Source organism: Hyla sarda, assembly GCF_029499605.1.
Source record: "Hyla sarda isolate aHylSar1 chromosome 1 unlocalized genomic scaffold, aHylSar1.hap1 SUPER_1_unloc_13, whole genome shotgun sequence".
In the NCBI taxonomy this organism is placed as follows: Eukaryota; Metazoa; Chordata; class Amphibia; order Anura; family Hylidae; genus Hyla; species Hyla sarda.
Window position 1 is genome coordinate 490,403 of NW_026607574.1, and position 20,823 is coordinate 511,225.

Below are 20,823 nucleotides of genomic sequence, written 5' to 3' on the forward strand. Positions count from 1 at the left end.
AAAAAAAAAATGTTTCATTTTCACGGATCACTGTTCCAAAAATCTGTCAGACATTTGTGGGGCGTAAATTCTCACTGTACCTCACTGCACTTACATTACATGAGAGGTGTAGTTTCCAAAATGGGGTCTCATGTGGGTGGGGTCCACTGTTCTGGCACTATGGGTGCTTTGTAAACACACGTTGCCTTCAATTCTGGACACATTTTCTCTTCAAAATCCCAATGGCGCTCCTTCTCTTCTGCGCATTGTAGTTCGCCAGCAGAGCACTTTACATCCACTTATGGGGTATGTTCTTACTCAGAAGAAATGGGGTTACAAATTTTGAAAAATGAAAAATTTAGGGTGACACCAGCATTTTAGTGAAAACTTTTATTTTTTTTCATTTTCCCATCAAAATTTAATGAAAATTCGTCAAACACATGTGAGGTGTTAAGGCGCACTATACCCCTTGTCACGTTCTGTGAGGGGTGTTGTTTCCAAAATGGGGTCACGTGTGGGTATTTATGTTTTTGCGTTTATGTCAGAACTGCTGTAAAATCGGCCACCCCTGTGCAAATCACCAATGTAGGCCTCAAATGTACATGGTGCGCTCTCAATCCTGAGCCTTGTTGTGTGTCCGCAGAGCATTTTACACCCACATATGGGGTATTTCTGTACTCAGGAGAAATTGCGTTACAAATTTTGGGGGTCTTTTTTTCCTTTTACTGCTTGTGAAAATAAAAAGTATGGGGCGCCACCAGCATGTTAGTGTAAAACATTTTTTTTCTTACACTAACAGGCTGGTGTAGACTCCAACTTTTCCTTTTCATAAGGGGTAAAAGGAGAAAAAGCCCCCCAAAATCTGTAAGGCAATTTCTCCCGAGTACGGCGATACCCCATATGTGATCCTAAACTGTTTCCTTGAAATACGACAGGGCTCTGAAGTGAGAGAGCGCCATGTGCATTTGAGGACTGAATTAGGGATTGCATAGGGGTGCACATAGGGGTATTCTATGCCAGTGATTCCCAAACAGGGTGCCTCCAGCTGTTGCTAAATTCCCAGCATGCCTGGACAGTCAGTGGCTGTTCAGAAATGCTGGGAGTTGTTGTTTTGCAACAGCTGGAGGCTCCGTTTTGGAAACACTGGCGCACGATACATTTTTCATTTTTATTGGGGGGGACAGTGTAAGGGGGTGTATATGTAGTGTTTTACCCTTTATTATGTGCTAGTGTAGTGTAGTGTTTTTAGGGTACATTCGCACTGGCGGGTTACGGTGAGTTTCCCGCTAGGAGTTTGCGCTGCGGCGAAAAATTTACCGCAGCCCAAACTTGAAGCAGGAAACTTAATGTAAACCTGCCTGTGTGAATGTACCCTGTACGTTCACATGGGGGGGGGCAAACCTCCAGCTGTTTCAAAACTACAAATCCCAGCATGCCCAGACAGCAAAGAGCTGTTTGGGCATGCTAGGAGTTGTAGTTTTGCAAGATCTGGAGGGATACAGTTTAGAGACCACTGTATAGTGGTCTCAAACTGCAGTCCTCCAGCTGTTGCAAAACTACATATTCCAGCATGTCCAAACAGCAAACAGCTGTCTGGGCATGCTGGGAGTTATAGTTTTGCAACATCTGGAGGGCTACAGGTTAAAGACCACTGTATAATGGTATCAGACTGTAACCCCCCCAGATGTTGCTAGGTGCCTATCGCCGACATGGGGGGGGTCTGATGACCCCCCTAGGCATTTGCGCGGGGTGCCTGCTGATTGATATCAGCAGTCACCCCGGTCCCCGCCGGGGACGTGGTGTGGCGTGGTGTGACGAAGGGGCGTGGCGTCTCTGGACGCCCAAACCCAGCGTTCTAAACATACTGTGTAGAATGTCGGGTGCTGCAGGGGATCCAGCAATGGGACCCCATGATCAGACATCTTAACCCCGATCCTTTGGGTAGAGGATAAGATGTCTGTGGGTGGAGTAACACTTTAATTATTCTAAGGTCCTGCTAGTACACAGGGGCGGAGTTACCCCATCATTGTACTGCTGACTAGATAATAGGGAACCTATATTATGTGCACATTAACTATTTATTATTGGGAGGACAGGGAGAAGGTTCCATGATGTCACATGCTGCACTTATAATGTTCTACTAAAAAGACTATAAATATGGGCACAATTATTAATAAAATCTGTGTTATTCTCTGCAGATTCTTGTACCAGGAGATCAGAGGAGAATCTTATATCTTCAGATTATAAAGCAGATGATGATATCACACAAGATACATATGAAGAACATTCCATTATCCCAGATACACCCTCAGCCCTTCACAGCCAAGATCTGTCATCTCATCCTTATATACAGGTCCTGTCTTCTCATTCATCACAGGATGTTCAGCAAAATAAAGGTCACAGAAGGGGTGTTGGACATCAAGGAGCTCATACAGGAAATAAACCATATTCATGCTCAGAATGTGGGAAATGTTTTACTAGGAAATCAGATCTTGTAAAACATCAAAGAACTCACACAGGGGAAAAGCCATTCTCATGTTCAGAATGTGGAAAATGTTTTAATGTTCAATCAAATCTTGTTCAACATAAAAGATCTCACATAGGAGAGAAGCCATTTTCATGTTCAGAATGTGGGAAATGTTATACTCGTCAGCCAAGTCTTATTAGACATCTAAAAACTCACACAGGGGAGAAGCCATTTTCATGTTCAGAATGTGAGAAATGTTTTGCTCAGAAATCAGATCTTGAGCAGCATCACAAAATTCACACAGGAGAGAAACCATTTGTATGTTCAGAATGTGGAAAGTGTTTTAATAGTATATCACATCTTATTCAACATAACAAAACTCACACAGGGGAGAAGCCTTTTTCATGTTCAGAATGTGGAAAATGTTTTACTAAAAAATCATATGTGGTTGAACATCAGAAAATTCACACAGGAGAGAAGCCATTTCCGTGTTCAGAATGTGGAAAATGTTTTACGTGGAAATCAGATCTTGTTGAACATCAGAAAACTCACACAGGAGAGAAGCCATTTCCGTGTTCAGAATGTGGAAAATGTTTTACGGGGAGAACAAATCTTCTTCTACATCAAAGAACTCACACAGGAGAGAAGCCATTTTCATGTTCAGAATGTGGGAAATGTTTTGCTCAGAAATCATATCTTGTTCAACATCAAAGAACTCACACAGGGGAGAAGCCATTTTTATGTTCAGAATGTGGGAAATGTTTCTCTCTCAAATCAAGTCTTCTTCATCATCAAAGATTTCACACAGAGGAGAAGCCATTTTCCTGTGCAGAGTGTGGGAAATGTTTTACTCAGAAATCAGACCTTGTTGTTCATCAAAGAACTCACACAGGAGAGAAGCCATTTTCATGTTCAGAATGTGGAAAATGTTTTACTAAAAAATCATATATTGTTGAACATCAGAAAATTCACACAGGGGAAAAGCCATTCTCATGTTCAGAATGTGGAAAATGTTTTGCTCAGAAATCAGATCTTGAGCAGCATCACAAAATTCACACAGGAGAGAAGCCTTTTTCATGTTCAGAATGTGGAAAATGTTTTACTCAAAAATCATATGTTGTTGAACATCAGAAAATTCACACAGGAGAGAAGCCATTTCCATGTTCAGAATGTGGAAAATGTTTTACGTGGAAATCAGATCTTGTTGAACATCAGAAAACTCACACAGGAGAGAAGCCATTTTTGTGTTCAGAATGTGGAAAATGTTTTACGGGGAGAACAAATCTTCTTCTGCATCAAAGAACTCACACAGGAGAGAAGCCATTTTCATGTTCAGAATGTGGGAAATGTTTTGCTCGGAAATCATGTCTTGTTCAACATCAAAGAACTCACACAGGGGAGAAGCCATTTTTATGTTTAGAATGTGGGAAATGTTTCTCTCTCAAATCAAGTCTTCTTCATCATCAAAGATTTCACACAGACAAGAAGCCATTTTCCTGTGCAGAGTGTGGGAAATGTTTTACTCAGAAATCAGGCCTTGTTGTACATCAAAGAACTCACACAGGAGAGAAGCCATTTTCATGTTCAGAATGTGGAAAATGTTTTACTAAAAAATCATATCTTGTTGAACATCAGAAAATTCACACAGGAGAGAAGCCATTTCCCCGTGTTCAGAATGTGTAAAATGTTTTACCTGGAAATCGGATCTTGTTGAACATCAGAAAACTCACACAGGAGAGAAGCCATTTTCATGTTCAGAATGTGGGAAATGTTTTACTCGGAAAGAAAATCTTCTTATACACCAAAGAGCTCACACTGGAAAGTAATCTTCCAACTTGTGAAATAGAACAAATACTACAACCATTGCAGTCCAAGTCACAAGAGAGAGCAATAAACTAACATTGAAAAAGTATAATTATTCATTAAAAAATACTCAACCAGGTCGGGGCGTGTATGGCCATGGTGGTGTAGAGACGCACGTGTACAGAGCTCCTGCCTTATTCCACAATCAGCACTTTCATAATGGAGCGATCCACCAGAAACAAGAAGGGGAACACTCCTGCCATCCCCCTGTCCCCTCTGCTGGACTTAGAAACCTAACTACACCAACAAAAAAAGATACCAGTATACTGATTTGAATACAAAAATAGTGAATAATCTTTATTCAAGTGCATTATAAAATCATACATAAAATACAAGGTACTATACAGATGAAAGCTACAGAAAGAGGTAGTGATACTAAATCCACAATGGTAAACAGTACAGACGGCAGGAATACAGTCCACAGATGTCAAATTGCAACATGCCCATAGATAGTAAAATTAAATAATGAAACATACATATAATGAGTGTACAGAGCTGGTATATATCCTCAAACGGGCTATGAGTAAAGTGCACGTAACAAATTATATAGCACCTAGCCCTGTTCAGAGGTAAATCAGCAGCATTATATAATAGAAAAGAGGAGAGCATGAAAAACAGAAAAAAGTAACAAATACCTGCCATACACCAATAAGGGAGATCACTACCTGTACCCCAACGCGCGTTTCGCGTATGGGCTTCGTCAGGGGGCGACGAAGCCCATACGCGAAACGCGCCTTGGGGTACAGGTAGTGATCTCCCTTATTGGTGTATGGCAGGTATTTGTTACTTTTTTCTGTTTTTCATGCTCTCCTCTTTTCTATTATATAATGCTGCTGATTTACCTCTGAACAGGGCTAGGTGCTATATAATTTGTTACGTGCACTTTACTCATAGCCCGTTTGAGGATATATACCAGCTCTGTACACTCATTATATGTATGTTTCATTATTTAATTTTACTATCTATGGGCATGTTGCAATTTGACATCTGTGGACTGTATTCCTGCCGTCTGTACTGTTTACCATTGTGGATTTAGTATCACTACCTCTTTCTGTAGCTTTCATCTGTATAGTACCTTGTATTTTATGTATGATTTTATAATGCACTTGAATAAAGATTATTCACTATTTTTGTATTCAAATCAGTATACTGGTATCTTTTTTTGTTGGTGTAGTTAGTTTATGATAGGATCCAGTTTACGCAATTGCCTGTTAGCCAATTGTGTTTGTTCAGTGACAGAAGCACTTAGAAACCTACTTTACCCGGTCACAGCCTTCCAAACCGGGTACCTCACTGCCCGCTCCTGCAGCCGGCACCATCTTGAAGCCGCCGCCATGCGTGCTCACAGATCCAGCTCAGCACCGCACACCTCCGGCACTGGGGTCCTGCAACGCTGCCCATAGCGCACCATCCCCACTCCCTACCTGCTACCCGTCGGATCTCCTGCTGCCTCTCCGGGACTTGGCGCTGCTCCGTCCCCTGGCTCCGGTGACCTGCGACCTCCTGCGCCTCCCCAGCACATCGCTCCCCAGCTGCTACTCCGGCCTGGCCTTGCAAGCCTCCTCAGTGTCCGGTGAGTGTCAGCTCTGTCTCGGGGTGGGACCTGTTCTCTCTGGTGCCCTTGACTATGGAAGTAGTCCCCCTGCCTGGCTGCAATACTGGGGATACTCTACTGGTGCCTCCTGCTAGTCCCCCCTTGGGGCCCTCTCCCCCCCTGTTCTAAATAAGGACGCTATGCTGCTGAAGGGGGCTTCTAGCCTGGCCCCATGTGGCTCTCCAGCCTCCCCCGAGATGCTACCTGCCTTGGCTCCCCCTGTCTCCCCCCTGGGTGGCGTTCTGCCTGCTGAGCCCCCCTCTCCCCAGTGGTCCACTGGTTCTTCGTGGGAAGGAAATATGGTCCCTGCTGCCAAGTCACCTCCTGGGCCTACTGCCCCTTCTCCTACCCTCACCTCCCCCTGCGTGGGACCTCTGATTGACTCTCCTCCATGTGTGCTACTCCCAACTGTGCCGGAAGCACCTGCATGTAGCTTGGATGGCACCCCTATGCTGTTTCGCTCCCAGTCTCAGCCTCCTGACCCCTTGCCTTCCTCCAAGAATCCTTGTCAGGACCAATTGAGATATGCTTGGGCCACATCCTCCACCTCTGTACCTGTCACTCTGGCTGACCTGCAGGCCTTGACCCGCTCTCTGCCTACAAAAGATGATATCTTTGCTCTTACTAGACGGGTAGTTGATGAGTGTAAACAGGAATTTGCGCAGCTCAAGAGTGACTTGTCCTCGGTCACTGTCCAGGTGGATGCTATAGAAGTGGCTCAGGACTCCACTTTGGCCTCTCTTCAAGCCCTAGAGTCTGTTGTCAGTGGCCACACGGATCACCTTTTTCTATTTCAACAACACCTTGATGACATCGAAAACCGCAGCAGACGGAATAATATACGAATCCGTGGTCTGCCAGAGGCGGTATCCCCTGGGGAGCTGTGGGATGCCCTTACCGTTATCTTCAGTGATCTCCTGGACTGTCCTCCTGATTCACATATAGAAATGGACAGAGCCCACCGGGCGCTGCGCCCTCCTAGTGCTGATGATCGGAATCCTAGGAATGTTATTTGCCGCATCCATTTCTACACTCTCAAAGAAGATATCTTGTACTGTGCTAGATAGACTGAGGCGGCGGATCACCTACAAGGATGTACCTATACAACTGTACCCTGATCTCTCCCGCCATACATTGGCTCAACGTGCTGCTCTTAAACCACTTCTGCAAGTCCTTCGGGACCACGGGCTCTCATATCGGTGGGGATTCCTTTTCCCTCACGGTTCGTCAGCAAGGCCGTGTCTTCACTCTACGATCACCTGACGATCTACCAGGCTTCCTATAGGACTTAGATCTCCCAGATGTTGTCCTCCCGGACTGGCCTAAGCTACAGCCTTCTCAGTTCAAGAGACCGCTTCGCCCTGGTACTGCTTCACCTGCAAAGACTATCCGCTCTGGTCCTTCTCCAAGTGATTCCCGCACTAGGGGTCCTCCTGCTGTATCCCGAGCACCTCCTGAGAAGTCGATTCCTGTTGTTCCGGCTGCTTCCAAGGCAGGGTCGTCTGATGAGTCATCCTTATGATATTGACTCCCCCCCCCCCCCCTTTTTTTTTTTTTTTGTTGCATTATTTTTTTTCAGATGTTGCCTTATCTACTTGTACCTTTTAGCCTATGTTCTCTTCCTGGCTTTGGGGACTCAGTGTTCCCAATTATGGGGAGGGGGGGAAGGTAGCTGAATGTTGATGTTTATACTTACGGTTTCTATTGGCAGTCCCTCTCTGTCCTTGGTTAGGGCTTTAGTCCTGCCCTCTCCCTGGTTTCCCCCTATTGCACATTTCCCTTTCTCTCACTCAGTAAGGCACCTCTTTCTGACCCTTTGCATGCGCTATTTTACCTCCCTCATTCTCTTCTTGTATTCTAGGTAGCGTGGGAGCTCCGGTGTTTATGCTGACTGACCTACTCTTTCCCCCAATAGGTGTAGGATCCCTGCAGTGGGGTTTTTTCTGACTCCCTGGAGTGTTTTCCTTTCTTTACCTCTTTGGATAGTCATTAGTTGTTGCAGCGGTAGTTCTCTTTTCTACTACCGCTTGTTAGTGTTTTCCTCTCCCTCTCCTCTTTTTTGTTGTGGTCTTCTGTATCTTTGTATGTCCTTTTGGTGTTCCCATTCCCTACCTTGTGTTTCTGCGCCCACGTTTCAGTTCTCCAAACACCCCCTTTGTATTCCTTTCCCTTTCTCTTTTCCCTGCCTTCCTTGCTACTGGGTTCCCTCTTTCTTTCTCCCACCTCCTTCTACTAACCTCTCCCTCTTTTCTCCTCTCTCTCTGCTTGTCTCATGGCGGACTTCAAGATTGCCTCTTTCAACGCGAACGGCCTGAATCCTCCGGAAAAGAGAGCCCAGGTATTGCATCACTTTCACAAACAAAGGACCCATGTGGTGTGTTTTCAAGAAACTCACTTCAAGGTAGGACACAAACCCTCTCAAACACCCTCACTACACAACATGGTTCTGTGCCAACAACCCTCTTTCCAGGTCCTGTGGGGTGGCGATTGCAATCCATAAGTCCCTCCCCCACCAGGTCCTGAATTGTACGGTTGCTCCGGATGCCCGCTACCTCATAATCTTATTGTCAGTCGGGGGTCATGTCCTCACGATCCTCAATGTGTACTCCCCTAATCATAGCCAGGTCTCCTTCCTGTTGGACTTTAGAGACGTTGCCCTTCCCTTACTCAAAGGCACGGTTCTCCTGTGTGGCCACCTGAATCTCACTTTGGATCCCACATTGGACATCTCCACTGGCCGTTCCTCTATGGCTTACTCAGCCATTAAATGGGTCAAGAAGGCATTCAATTTATTGCAACTCTGTGACACATGGCGGATGCTTCATCCGGCTGACAGGGACTATAGTTTCTACTCTACCCCCCATGGCTCTTATAGTCGTATTGATTATGTTTTACTCCAACATAGTGCCCTCCCGTGGCTTGTTTCTTCCTCCATAGGCAGTATTCTATGGTCGGACCATGCTCCGGTGATCAGCACTTTACGTCTGCCTTTCCTTTCTAAAGGGGAATGGACCTGGCGATTAAACAAATCCCTTTTGCTCGACGCTGTGTGTGTACTGCCGAGGTGGAACAAACAATTTCCGATTTTATTTTAGATCATTCCCAGGTCTCTACTTCTCCTATGGTGAAATGGGAGGCTCTTAATTTTGTGTTACGGGGGTCTTCATTAAACATGGTGCACGCCTTAAGATGGAACATGCTGGTACATTGCGACAGGCCTTACACCGTATTGCTGAGTTGGAACTGGCCCACAAACGTGCACTCTCTGCTCCTGTTCTTGTCGAGCTTCTTTTGGCACGCCAGGAGGCTAGGCGCTTGCTTGATGCCTCCTCAAAGCGAGCCCTTCAAATGTGTTGCAGCAAATTCTATGACTTTGGCGACAAAAGTGGACGAATGTTGGCCAGAGCCCTTCGGGAACGCGTAGCTAGATCTCACATCCCCTGTATTAAGACCCCGTTAGTTCCAGTTGTACATGAGACCCCGTCCATAGCGGAGGTGTTCCATGCCTACTACTCTTGCTTATATAGCCTCCCCTCTCGTACAGATACTAGCTCTCGGTCAGACTCTTTCCCCCTCACCACACTCCCTCAGATTCTGATGGAAATGCTGGAGACCTTAGAGGCCCCGTTTTCATCTTCCCAACTCCAGGAGGTCATTATGTCCTGTCCAGGAGGAAAGAGTCTGGGCCCCGACTGCTTTACTGCTGCGTTTTACAAATCCTATAGCGAGCGTTTAGCTCCCCTGATGCTTGCAGCCTTTAACGCTGTCTCCCCAGATGCCCCCTTCTCTCCCCAATCTACCCTGGCGCATGTCGCGGTCCTACCTAAACCGGGAAAAAGGCCTGTAGCAGGTCAGTGCTAGCTACAGGCCTATTTCTCTGCTGAATGTAGATCTGAAGATTTTTTCCAAATGAAAGGAGTACTCTAGTGCAGAGTATTCCTGTTCCGTCCTTCCCGGGCTGCAAAATAAATGAAAATGAACCATCACTCACCTCCCTAAGTTCCCGCGGAGCGTCACTACAGCTGATCGGTCCTCCGGTCCATCTCCTTCATACTTCCGGGTGTAACGAAGCGTCACATGGCGCTCAGCCTATCCCCAGCTGCCGCGATGTTCTGCCTCGGCCGGCGATAGGCTGAGCGCCATGTGACGCTTCGTTACACCCGGAAGTATGAAGGAGATGGACCGGAGGACCGATCAGCTGTAGTGGTGCTCCGCGGGAACCCAGGGAGGTGAGTGATGGTTCATTTTCATTTATTTTGTAGCCCGGGCAGGACGGAGCAGGAATACTCTGCACTAGAGTACTCCTTTAATTGCTATTCGCTTAGGTCCTCTCCTGCCAGACCTGATTCACCCTGACCAGGCGGGCTTTGTCCCGGGGAGGGAGGCCCGCGACAACACTCTGAAAACCCTAGATATTATCCACCATGCTAAGTCCCGGGGGATCCCACTTATGATTCTATCCTTGGACGCTGAAAAGACCTTCGACCATATATCTTGTTCCTCTTTAAAGCAAGCCCTATCTACGATCGGTCTTGGCTAGTGTTGAGCGGCATAGGCCATATTCAAATTCACGATATTTCGCGAATTTATGGACGAATATTCGTCATATATTCTCTAAATTTGCATATTCATAATATTCTCGTTTTTTTTCCGCCTAGGCGAAAATTTGCATATGTGAAAATTTGCATATGTGAAAATTTATGAACTTTACATGTATATTGCTAATCTCCAACAACTGTATTTGCATCATTCTCATTGGCCCACAAGCTAAAAGAAGGGAGGGATCAATATTCGCGAATATTCCCATATGCGAATATTCGCCCGGAGGTCCCACACAGTAGTATTAGAGCCTTCTTACACCACACAAGCTGGAAGCAGAGAGGGATGATCACTGTGATGTGTACTGTGAAAAAAAAAAAAAGCAAATATTCGTAATTTCGAATATATAGTGCTATATTCGCGAATATTCACAAATTCGCGAATATGTTATATCCGCAAATAGAATTCGAATTGCGAATATTCGCAAGCAGCACTAGTCTTGGCCCTATTCTTACTTCCAAAATTCTTTCCCTTTATCAGACCCCTTTTGCGCGGCTTAAAATTAATGGTACCCTGTCTAGGCCCTTTACCATACACAACGGTACTAGACAAGGGTGTCCACTGTCCCCGCTGTTGTATGTCTTGATCATGGAACACCTCTTAACGGCCATTCGCCAGAACCCTGACATCTCGGGCATCTCCATAGGTAATACTGAGTATAAGTGTTCAGCGTTTGCTGATGACCTTTTAATATATATAACTAATCCCCATATTTCACTCCACTCCTTGATGGTGGAGCTGTCTGGGTTTGGTGCGTGGTCCAACTTTAAGATTAATGTGGCTAAATCTGAGGTGCTTAATGTATCCTTTCCCCTGGCCTCGGTTAACCTTGTTAGACTTAATTTTCCTTTTGCATGGCCTACCACGGGTCTCTCCTATCTGGGTACGAAGATTCCCGCCGACCTATCTCTCTGTTTCACTGTAAATTTGTCCCTCTCCTATCACAGTTTGATGCTCTCTTACAGTCTTGGCGGAGGAAAAATTTCTCGTGGTTCGGAAGAATCAATATACTTAAAATGACTCTATTACCTAAAATGCTCTATTTAGTGCAAACTATCCCCATCTGTATTCCCTCCTCATTCTGGCGTGATATGCAGAGTAAATTTGGCTCCTTTGTGTGGGCCTCGGGTCGCTCCCGGATATGGCGGGAAACACTGTACTGTCCGAAAGAGAGTGGAGGTGTGGGCTTGCCTAATTGCCGCATGTACTGTATGGCGGCGATGCACGCCCGTTTGTTGGACATGTTGCATAATATTGATTCTAAACTCTGGGTGCGTATAGCACATGATGTCTCACCCATGGCAGTTGCTGGTCTTCCTTGGACTTGGCCCCCACCTCCGTCCTCTTTGCCCTTGCTTTCATTTACCATGCGTTAGACGCTTTCTGCCCTTAAGAGTTCTCCGTCCAATGGATCTCTTGTAGATCCCTTGGTCCCGATGTTGCCCATCACCAATCACCCAGATTTTCCCCCAGGGGCATTATCCCATTCCTTTCTGGGGGGGATGGGGGGGGAACTCCGCTGCGTTTTACACATGTGCTCTCTCCATCTGGTGTACTACCTCTATTTGACGTCTGCCCTGATGTGTCTTCTAGGCCCTGTAGTCCATCTGAGTATATACAGTTGAAACATTTCTATGCATCTGTCTCTCGCTCTGCCCGCCTACATCGGGACCTCACTCCATTTGAACACCTATGCCTCACTCCTCCTGTACCTCCTCATACCATTGGCTTCCTCTATCAGCTATTACTAACCAGATACTCCTCTTCCTTACCTTCCTTTTGCTCAGCCTGGGAGACCGAATAGGCAATTTACTCCGGCTCAGTGGCGGAAATGTTTCCTTCTCACACACAAATCTGTTATTGCTAACAAGGCTCAGGAGACTAATTATAAGATCTTATCTCGTTGGTACCGCACCCCAGAGATGCTGCATGGCTGATATCCTTCAGTTTCTGAACTATGTTGGCGTTGTAACAACGCGATCGGCACTTTATCCCACATTTGGTTTGTCCATGCGCCCTTTGTAGACTGCGGTACGCACCACTGCCCGTAGGGTTACCGGTGTGTCTATACCAGATTCCCCAGAAGCAACTTTGTTGTTTATGTTCGATGTCTCCTCTTCCTCTTATAAGAAGTCTCTTTTGCGCTACCTTCTGCAGGCAGCCAAATCGTTCATTCCTCGCAAATGGAGATCGTCGGATCCTCCCACAGTTAGTGAGTGGATGGCGGAAATTAACCATCTGCAGCGTATGGAGGAACTGATTGCTTTGTCCCCTGCAGAGAGCGAGCGCTATAGTAAAACCTGGTTCGATTGGCTGTCTTTCCAATCTACGCCGGAATATCGCACATTGTTGGCCTCTGGGAACCCAGTAGTCTCCTAAGTGTTCTCCGTCTTTTCTCCCCGTCGTGTCTTTGCCCTTTGTTGTCTAGTGGTGTCGATCTCTGTAGACCCCGTGTTCCTTGTCTGATTTCCCTCTTTTGGGTTCTCTCTTTTCGTATCTATTGTCTGGCTTTTAAATAAAGTAATTGGTCTCACCCTTCCTTTTTTCTGTCTTTTCCGTAAACAGTTGCTTTGCCCCATTTTTATTTTTTTACCTATGCTGTATTTGCATTACTGTTATTTCTACTCTCTTATACCCGATTGGTACTAGGTTCAGCGTACTACTTCCACTTGCTTGGATATTGAATGTAAACTACATTACTTATGCTTGTTTTGGTTTTTTTCAATAAAATTTTATTTGGTTTTCATAATACAACAAGGGTTCCGGGAAGTTCCCAGAGAGGATATATAAGTGCCGTAGTAAATAGCATATACATCATATCAGCCAAAACACCGCTAACAAAGTACAGCAGATATTACATGTTTGCTATGACATCCCCAGTCCCTCCCACCCTCACCCTCCCCCTCCCCCTCCCCTTATAACATCCAACTCAGCCCCAATAAACACAACAAAGCTAATGTGGGTCTCCCATTCCCGACTCTTATGCTTGTTTTGATCCATTGTCCTTGTTGACACCAGCGATTTTCTCTGTTATTGTTTGTCTCTTTATTTAAAACAAAACTTTGAATAAAAAAAAATAAAAATACTCAACCAGGTACTCGAATATTTTACCTTAATGTATATAAACTGGTCCCAAACCTTGTTAGGGTGCATTCACACCACGTTTTTGCAATACAGTTCCCGTATCAGGTTTTTGATGAAAAACGGATTCCTCAAAACCAGACTAAACTGTATGAAAATGTGTGTACAAAATTTTACCCGTACAGAGTTAAAAACCATATACAGTTTGAAAAATGATGTCCGGTTGCATCAGTTTTTTAAGAAAAAAGTGTATGTTTTTAACTTTTCATTCCATTATGAATAAAGTTTCACTTGTTTGATTTTCCAATAATAAAACTGTGCAAAGTCAAAAACCATATGGTGCAAACGGGATGGAACCGTACGCACATACAGTTTCCAATTGACTCCCATGTTTTAAAAAAAACGTATACGGTTTAATACAGTTTTTCACCCGGACCAAAAACTGTGGTAGGCTACGGTTTTGGGTATGGGAAAAAACTGACATAACCGCACAGGATGCAAAACAGACACAACTGGATGCATCTTTTGGCATACGGTTTTCAATGGAGAGTCAATGCGTACGGCTTTCAATACGGTTCTGTGCGGTTTTCACATTGAAAACGTATATGGGAACTGTACTGCAAAAATGTGGTGTGAATGCAGCCTTACAAATGTTTAATAAAAATTTGCTTTTCAATATTAGTTTCTTCTCCATCCAATGGTTCTATTCCATGGGGAGCTGCTACTGATTCCTGAACTCAATAAGGTGGTCATGGCAGTCTGTAAGGCAATGTTTCCCAACGAGGGTGCCTCATAGCGATGGATGTTTACAGTGGGGAATCCACCATGGAGGGGGTTGGCGTGATGGCACAATAGGGCGTGGTGTTACATTACGTCTCCCGCCACGGGAACCCAGACATATTGTTTAGAATTCTGGGTGCTGCACGGAGATTGCAGGGGGTCACAGCAGTGGGACCCCGGCGAGCAGATATCTTTAAAGGGGTACTCCGCTTCTATACATCTTATACCCTATCCAAAGGATAGGGGATGTCTGATCGTGATGTAATGGCACGGTCCTCCATTCATGTCTATGAGAGGGGGCGTGTCTGCCGACATGACCCCTCCCATAGTCATGAATGGAAGGGGTGTAGTGTGACATCATGAAGAGGCGTGGCTGTGATGTCACAATCATGGCCTCCGGCATCGAGCGTTCTGAAGAAAATGTTCAGAACGCTGGAGTACCGGAATACCCCTTTATGAACAGTGACCAACGGCAGCTGCTGTGGGACAAGACGGTCCTGCAACACACCTATGGACTGTCGCCAACACACTCATGGGTCACGGTACCCAGTTTGGAAAGCTCTGCCCTAGGTTTTGGTGGGGAAATGATGTTGCTGGTGGGGGGCGACGACTAGGAGGTTGGTCAATGATGTGGCACAGGGCCTGATAAAGGGGGGGGGGGGGGGGAAATGATATGTCACTGGAGGGTTCACAGGGAAGGAACAACGTGGCATTGCAGGGATAGAGGGAAAATGAAACGGCCCAAGGGGTATGAAATGGTTCAGGGGGTGATGAGGGGGGGGGGATGAAAATGCACAAGGTGGTGAGAACCACATTTATAGTGCTGATACTGGTATCATGAAGTAGGACACACAATGAAAAGTGGACACGGGCCTGTCACTTATGTGGGGTCTAAAACTATATAAGTGGGCGTGACTAGCCACTCCCTCCTGCCCCTCCATTCTTCCAGCCCCTCAGCCATTGCCTGTGCCCCTGAACTTTTAAAGGAGTACTCCAGCCCTAAGACAATATATCCTCTATCCAAAGGATAGGGGATATGATGTCTGATCGCGGGGGTCCCGGCGCTAGGGACCCCCGCAATCTTGCATTCAGCACCCACCTCTTTGAGCTGCATGCCGCACTGCCAGCTCACAAACTGCTGGGTGCTGACCAGGGGGCCGGAGTATCATGACAACTCCGCCCCCGTGTTACGTCACGCGTTCCTCCCATAGACTTGCATGGTGCTGCGTCACACAGGGGTGGAGTCATGACGTCACGATACTCCGGCCCCGTGGTCGGCACCTGGCAGTTTGTGAGCTGGCAGCGCAGCATGCAGCTCAAAGAGGTGGGTGCCGATTGCAAGACTGCGGGGGTCCCCAGCGGCGGGACCCCTGCGGTCAGACATCTTATTCCCTATCCTTAGGATAGGGGATAAGATGTCTTAGGGCCGGAGTACCCCTTTAAAGACGTAACAAGGCCCCTGGTACTGGCGAAGGATGAATGGGTAAATTTACAGACTCATCTTGACAAAACTCTGCTGCCATCTACCGGGATGATAATGAGACAAGGGCGAGAAGAGGACAACGATCCCAAACACACAGGGAACTCTCAAATGGTTCCACAGAAAATAAAGCTCTAGAAAGGCCGATCACATGACCCATTGAAAATCTATGGAAAGAACTGAAGATTGTGATTCGTAGAAGAGGCCCGCAGAACCTTCAGGATTTGAAAACAGTTTGTGTGAAAGAATGGGACAAAATCCCCCCAGAACAATGCAGAACACTACAGTCTCCATACAGGAGGAAGAAGACGTCATCAACAACAAAGGGTCTGTACAAAGGATTACAGAAATATCCGGAAGTCTTCAATACTTTTCCCTGTATCATTTCACATTATTACACATCATTTCTGATCTTATTTGTTTATTATGAAGAAATCAATATCATACAACAAAAACATGAAAAAAAGCACTACTGTGTGGGGTATAACAAATCAATAAATATTAGAAATGTATAGGATTGCCCGAAATTGGGTATTCATGTAAAAGATAATAAATGTATATATGCAACTCAACCCCTAGCCACGTGTACAAAACAGCCTCTTTGTTAGACTCCCCTGACGAAGGTCAGCAGCCCGAAACACGTGTAGGGGTGGCGGCATCCTGGGACTTGCAGTACTTTCTCCATATTACTGTGGTATGTATATGTTACTTATCGGTTACTATATGATCAATGTTTAGGCCTTATCTTGTTTGCACTTGCACTTTAACCGGAATTGCCAGCATATGCACTTATTGTACTTTCCTGCCTACTTATTGTACACACGAACTTAATGAGATTTAACAGTATTTACACATCCATTGCCATTGTCCCAGGTATCCCGCCTGTCTGTGCCGTATTCCTCCTTTTTTAACAAATTGCACTATGTTTTTAATATTATGAAATAAAGTTTATATTTGATATTTTGACCTATAATTTTTGAGTAGCTCCTTTTTTCTTTGGGTTCATTATGAAGAAATCAATTAGATTATTACCAACATCTGCTGAAAGTTTCACATGAATAGCAAATTATATATATTTAGAGGAAAATGGTGACGTGTTCAATACTTTCAATTTCACTTGCTGTACAGCTTAACTACATGTACATTACACATATACAGCTCTACTGTGTACACATACAGCTCAACTACATGTACATTACACATATACAGCTCTACTGTGTACACATACAGCTCAGCTACATGCACATTACACATAGCTCTACTGTGTACACATACAGCTCAACTACATGCACATTACACATATACAGCTCTACTGTGTACACATACAGCTCAGCTACATGTACATTACACATATACAGCTCTACTGTGTACACATACAGCTCAGCTACATGGACATTACACATATACAGCTCTACTGTGTACACATACAGCTCAGCTACATGTACATTACACATATACAGCTCTACTGTGTACACATACAGCTCAGCTACATGCACATTACACACATACAGCTCTACTGTGTACACATACAGCTCAGCTACATGTACATTACACATATACAGCTCTACTGTGTACACACAGCTCAGCTACATGTACATTACACACATACAGCTCTACTGTGTACACATACAGCTCAGCTACATGCACATTACACACATACAGCTCTACTGTGTACACATACAGCTCAGCTACATGCACATTACACATATACAGCTCTACTGTGTACACATACAGCTCAGCTACATGTACATTACACATATACAGCTCTACTGTGTACACATACAGCTCAGCTACATGTACATTACACATATACAGCTATACTGTGTACACATACAGCTCAGCTACATGCACATTACACATATACAGCTCTACTGTGTACACATACAGCTCTGCTACATGTACATTACACATATACAGCTCTACTGTGTATACATACAGCTCAGCTACATGTACATTACACATATACAGCTCTACTGTGTACACATACAGCAAAGCTACATGTACATTACACATATACAGCTCTACTGTGTACATATACAGCTCAGCTACATGCACATTACACATATACAGCTCTACTGTGTACACATACAGCTAAGCTACATGTACATTACACATATACAGCTCTACTGTGTACACATACAGCTCAGCTACATGCACATTACACATATACAGCTCTACTGTGTACACATACAGCTCAGCTACATGCACATTACACATATACAGCTCTACTGTGTACATATACAGCTCAGCTACATGTACATTACACATATACAGCTCTACTGTGTACACATACAGCTCAGCTACATGCACATTACACATATACAGCTCTACTGTGTACACATACAGCTAAGCTACATGTACATTACACATATACAGCTCTACTGTGTATACATACAGCTCAGCTACATGTACATTACACATATACAGCACTACTGTGTACACATACAGCTCAGCTACATGTACATTACACATATACAGCTCTACTGTGTACACATACAGCTCAGCTACATGTACATTACACATATACAGCTCTACTGTGTACACATACAGCTCAGCTACATGTACCTTACACATATACAGCTCTACTGTGTACACATACAGCACAGCTACATGCACATTACACATATACAGCTCTACTGTGTACACATACAGCTCAGCTACACGCACATTACACATGTACAGCTCTACTGTGTACACATACAGCTCAGCTACACGCACATTACACATATACAGCTCTACTGTGTACACATACAGCTCAGCTACATGCACATTACACATATACAGCTCCACTGTGTACACATACAGCTCAGCTACATGCACATTACACATATACAGCTCTACTGTGTACACGTACAGCTCAGCTACATGTACATTACACATATACAGCTCTACTGTGTACACATACAGCTCAGCTACATGCACATTACACATATACAGCTCTACTGTACACATACAGCTCAGCTACATGCACATTACACATATACAGCTCTACTGTGTACACATACAGCTCAGCTACATGCACATTACACATATACAGCTCTACTGTGTACACATACAGCTCAGCTACATGCACATTACACATATACAGCTCCACTGTGTACACATACAGCTCAGCTACATGCACATTACACACAGCTCTACTGTGTACACATACAGCTCAGCTACATGCACATTACACATATACAGCTCTACTGTGTACACGTACAGCTCAGCTACATGCACATTACACATATACAGCTCTACTGTGTGCACATACAGCTCAGCTACATGCACATTACACATATACAGCACTACTGTGTATACATACAGCTCAGCTACATGTACATTACACATATACAGCACTACTGTGTACACATACAGCTCAGCTACATGCACATTACACATACAGCTCTACTGTACACATACAGCTCAGCTACATGCACATTACACATATACAGCTCTACTGTGTACACATACAGCTCAGCTACATGTACATTACACATATACAGCTCTACTGTGTACACATACAGCTCAGCTACATGTACATTACACATACAGCTCTACTGTGTACACATACAGCTCAGCTACATGCACATTACACATATACAGCTCTACTGTGTACACATACAGCTCAGCTACATGCACATTACACATATACAGCTCAGCTACATGTACTTTACACATATACAGCTCTACTGTGCACACATACAGCTCAGCTACATGCACATTACACATATACAGCTCTACTGTGTACACATACAGCTCAGCTACATGTACATTACACATATACAGCTCTACTGTGTACACATACAGCTCAGCTACATGTACATTACACATATACAGCTCTACTGTGTACACATACAGCTCAGCTACATGCACATTACACATACAGCTCTACTGTGTACACATACAGCTCAGCTACATTACACATATACAGCTCTACTGTGTACACATACAGCTCAGCTACATGCACATTACAAATATACAGCTCTACTGTGTACACATACAGCTCAGCTACATGCACATTACACATATACAGCTCTACTGTGTACACATACAGCTCAGCTACATGTACATTACACATATACAGCTCTACTGTGTACACATACAGCTCAGCTACATGCACATTACACATATATACAGCTCTACTGTGTACACATACAGCTCAGCTACATGCACATTACACATATACAGCTCAGCTACATGTACTTTACACATATACAGCTCTACTGTGCACACATACAGCTCAGCTACATGCACATTACACATATACAGCTCTACTGTGTACACATACAGCTCAGCTACATGTACATTACACATATACAGCTCTACTGTGTACACATACAGCTCAGCTACATGTACATTACACATATACAGCTCTACTGTGTACACATACAGCTCAGCTACATGCACATTACACATATACAGCTCTACTGTGTACACATACAGCTCAGCTACATGTACATTACACATATACAGCTCTACTGTGTACACATACAGCTCAGCTACATTACACATATACAGCTCTACTGTGTACACATACAGCTCAGCTACATGCACATTACAAATATACAGCTCTACTGTGTACACATACAGCTCAGCTACATGCACATTACACATATACAGCTCTACTGTGTACACATACAGCTCAGCTACATGCACATTACACATATACAGCTCTACTGTGTACACATACAGCTCAGCTACATGCACATTACACATATACAGCACTACTGTGTACACATACAGCTCAGCTACATGCACATTACACATATACAGCTCTACTGTGTACACATACAGCTCAGCTACATGTACATTACACACATACAGCTCAGCTACATGCACATTACACACATACAGCTCAGCTACATGTACATTACACATATACAGCTCTACTGTGTACACATACAGCTCAGCTACATGTACATTACACATATACAGCTCTACTGTGTACACATACAGCTCAGCTACATGCACATTACACATATACAGCTCTACTGT

General features: G+C 44.5%; 1 protein-coding gene across 1 annotated transcript in view; it reads left to right on the plus strand.

The window, feature by feature from the left end:
- Nucleotides 1-2,323: 2,323 nt before the first annotated feature.
- Nucleotides 2,324-20,823, plus strand: part of LOC130297976 (oocyte zinc finger protein XlCOF6-like) — a gene marked incomplete at its 5' end in the record, with an annotated part of 41,085 nt that continues 22,585 nt past the window's right edge. Inside the window, one exon of the mRNA XM_056550852.1 lies at nt 2,324-4,104. Within this exon, the coding sequence (XP_056406827.1) occupies nt 2,324-4,104 (1,781 nt within the window). The remainder of the gene's footprint in view (nt 4,105-20,823) is intronic.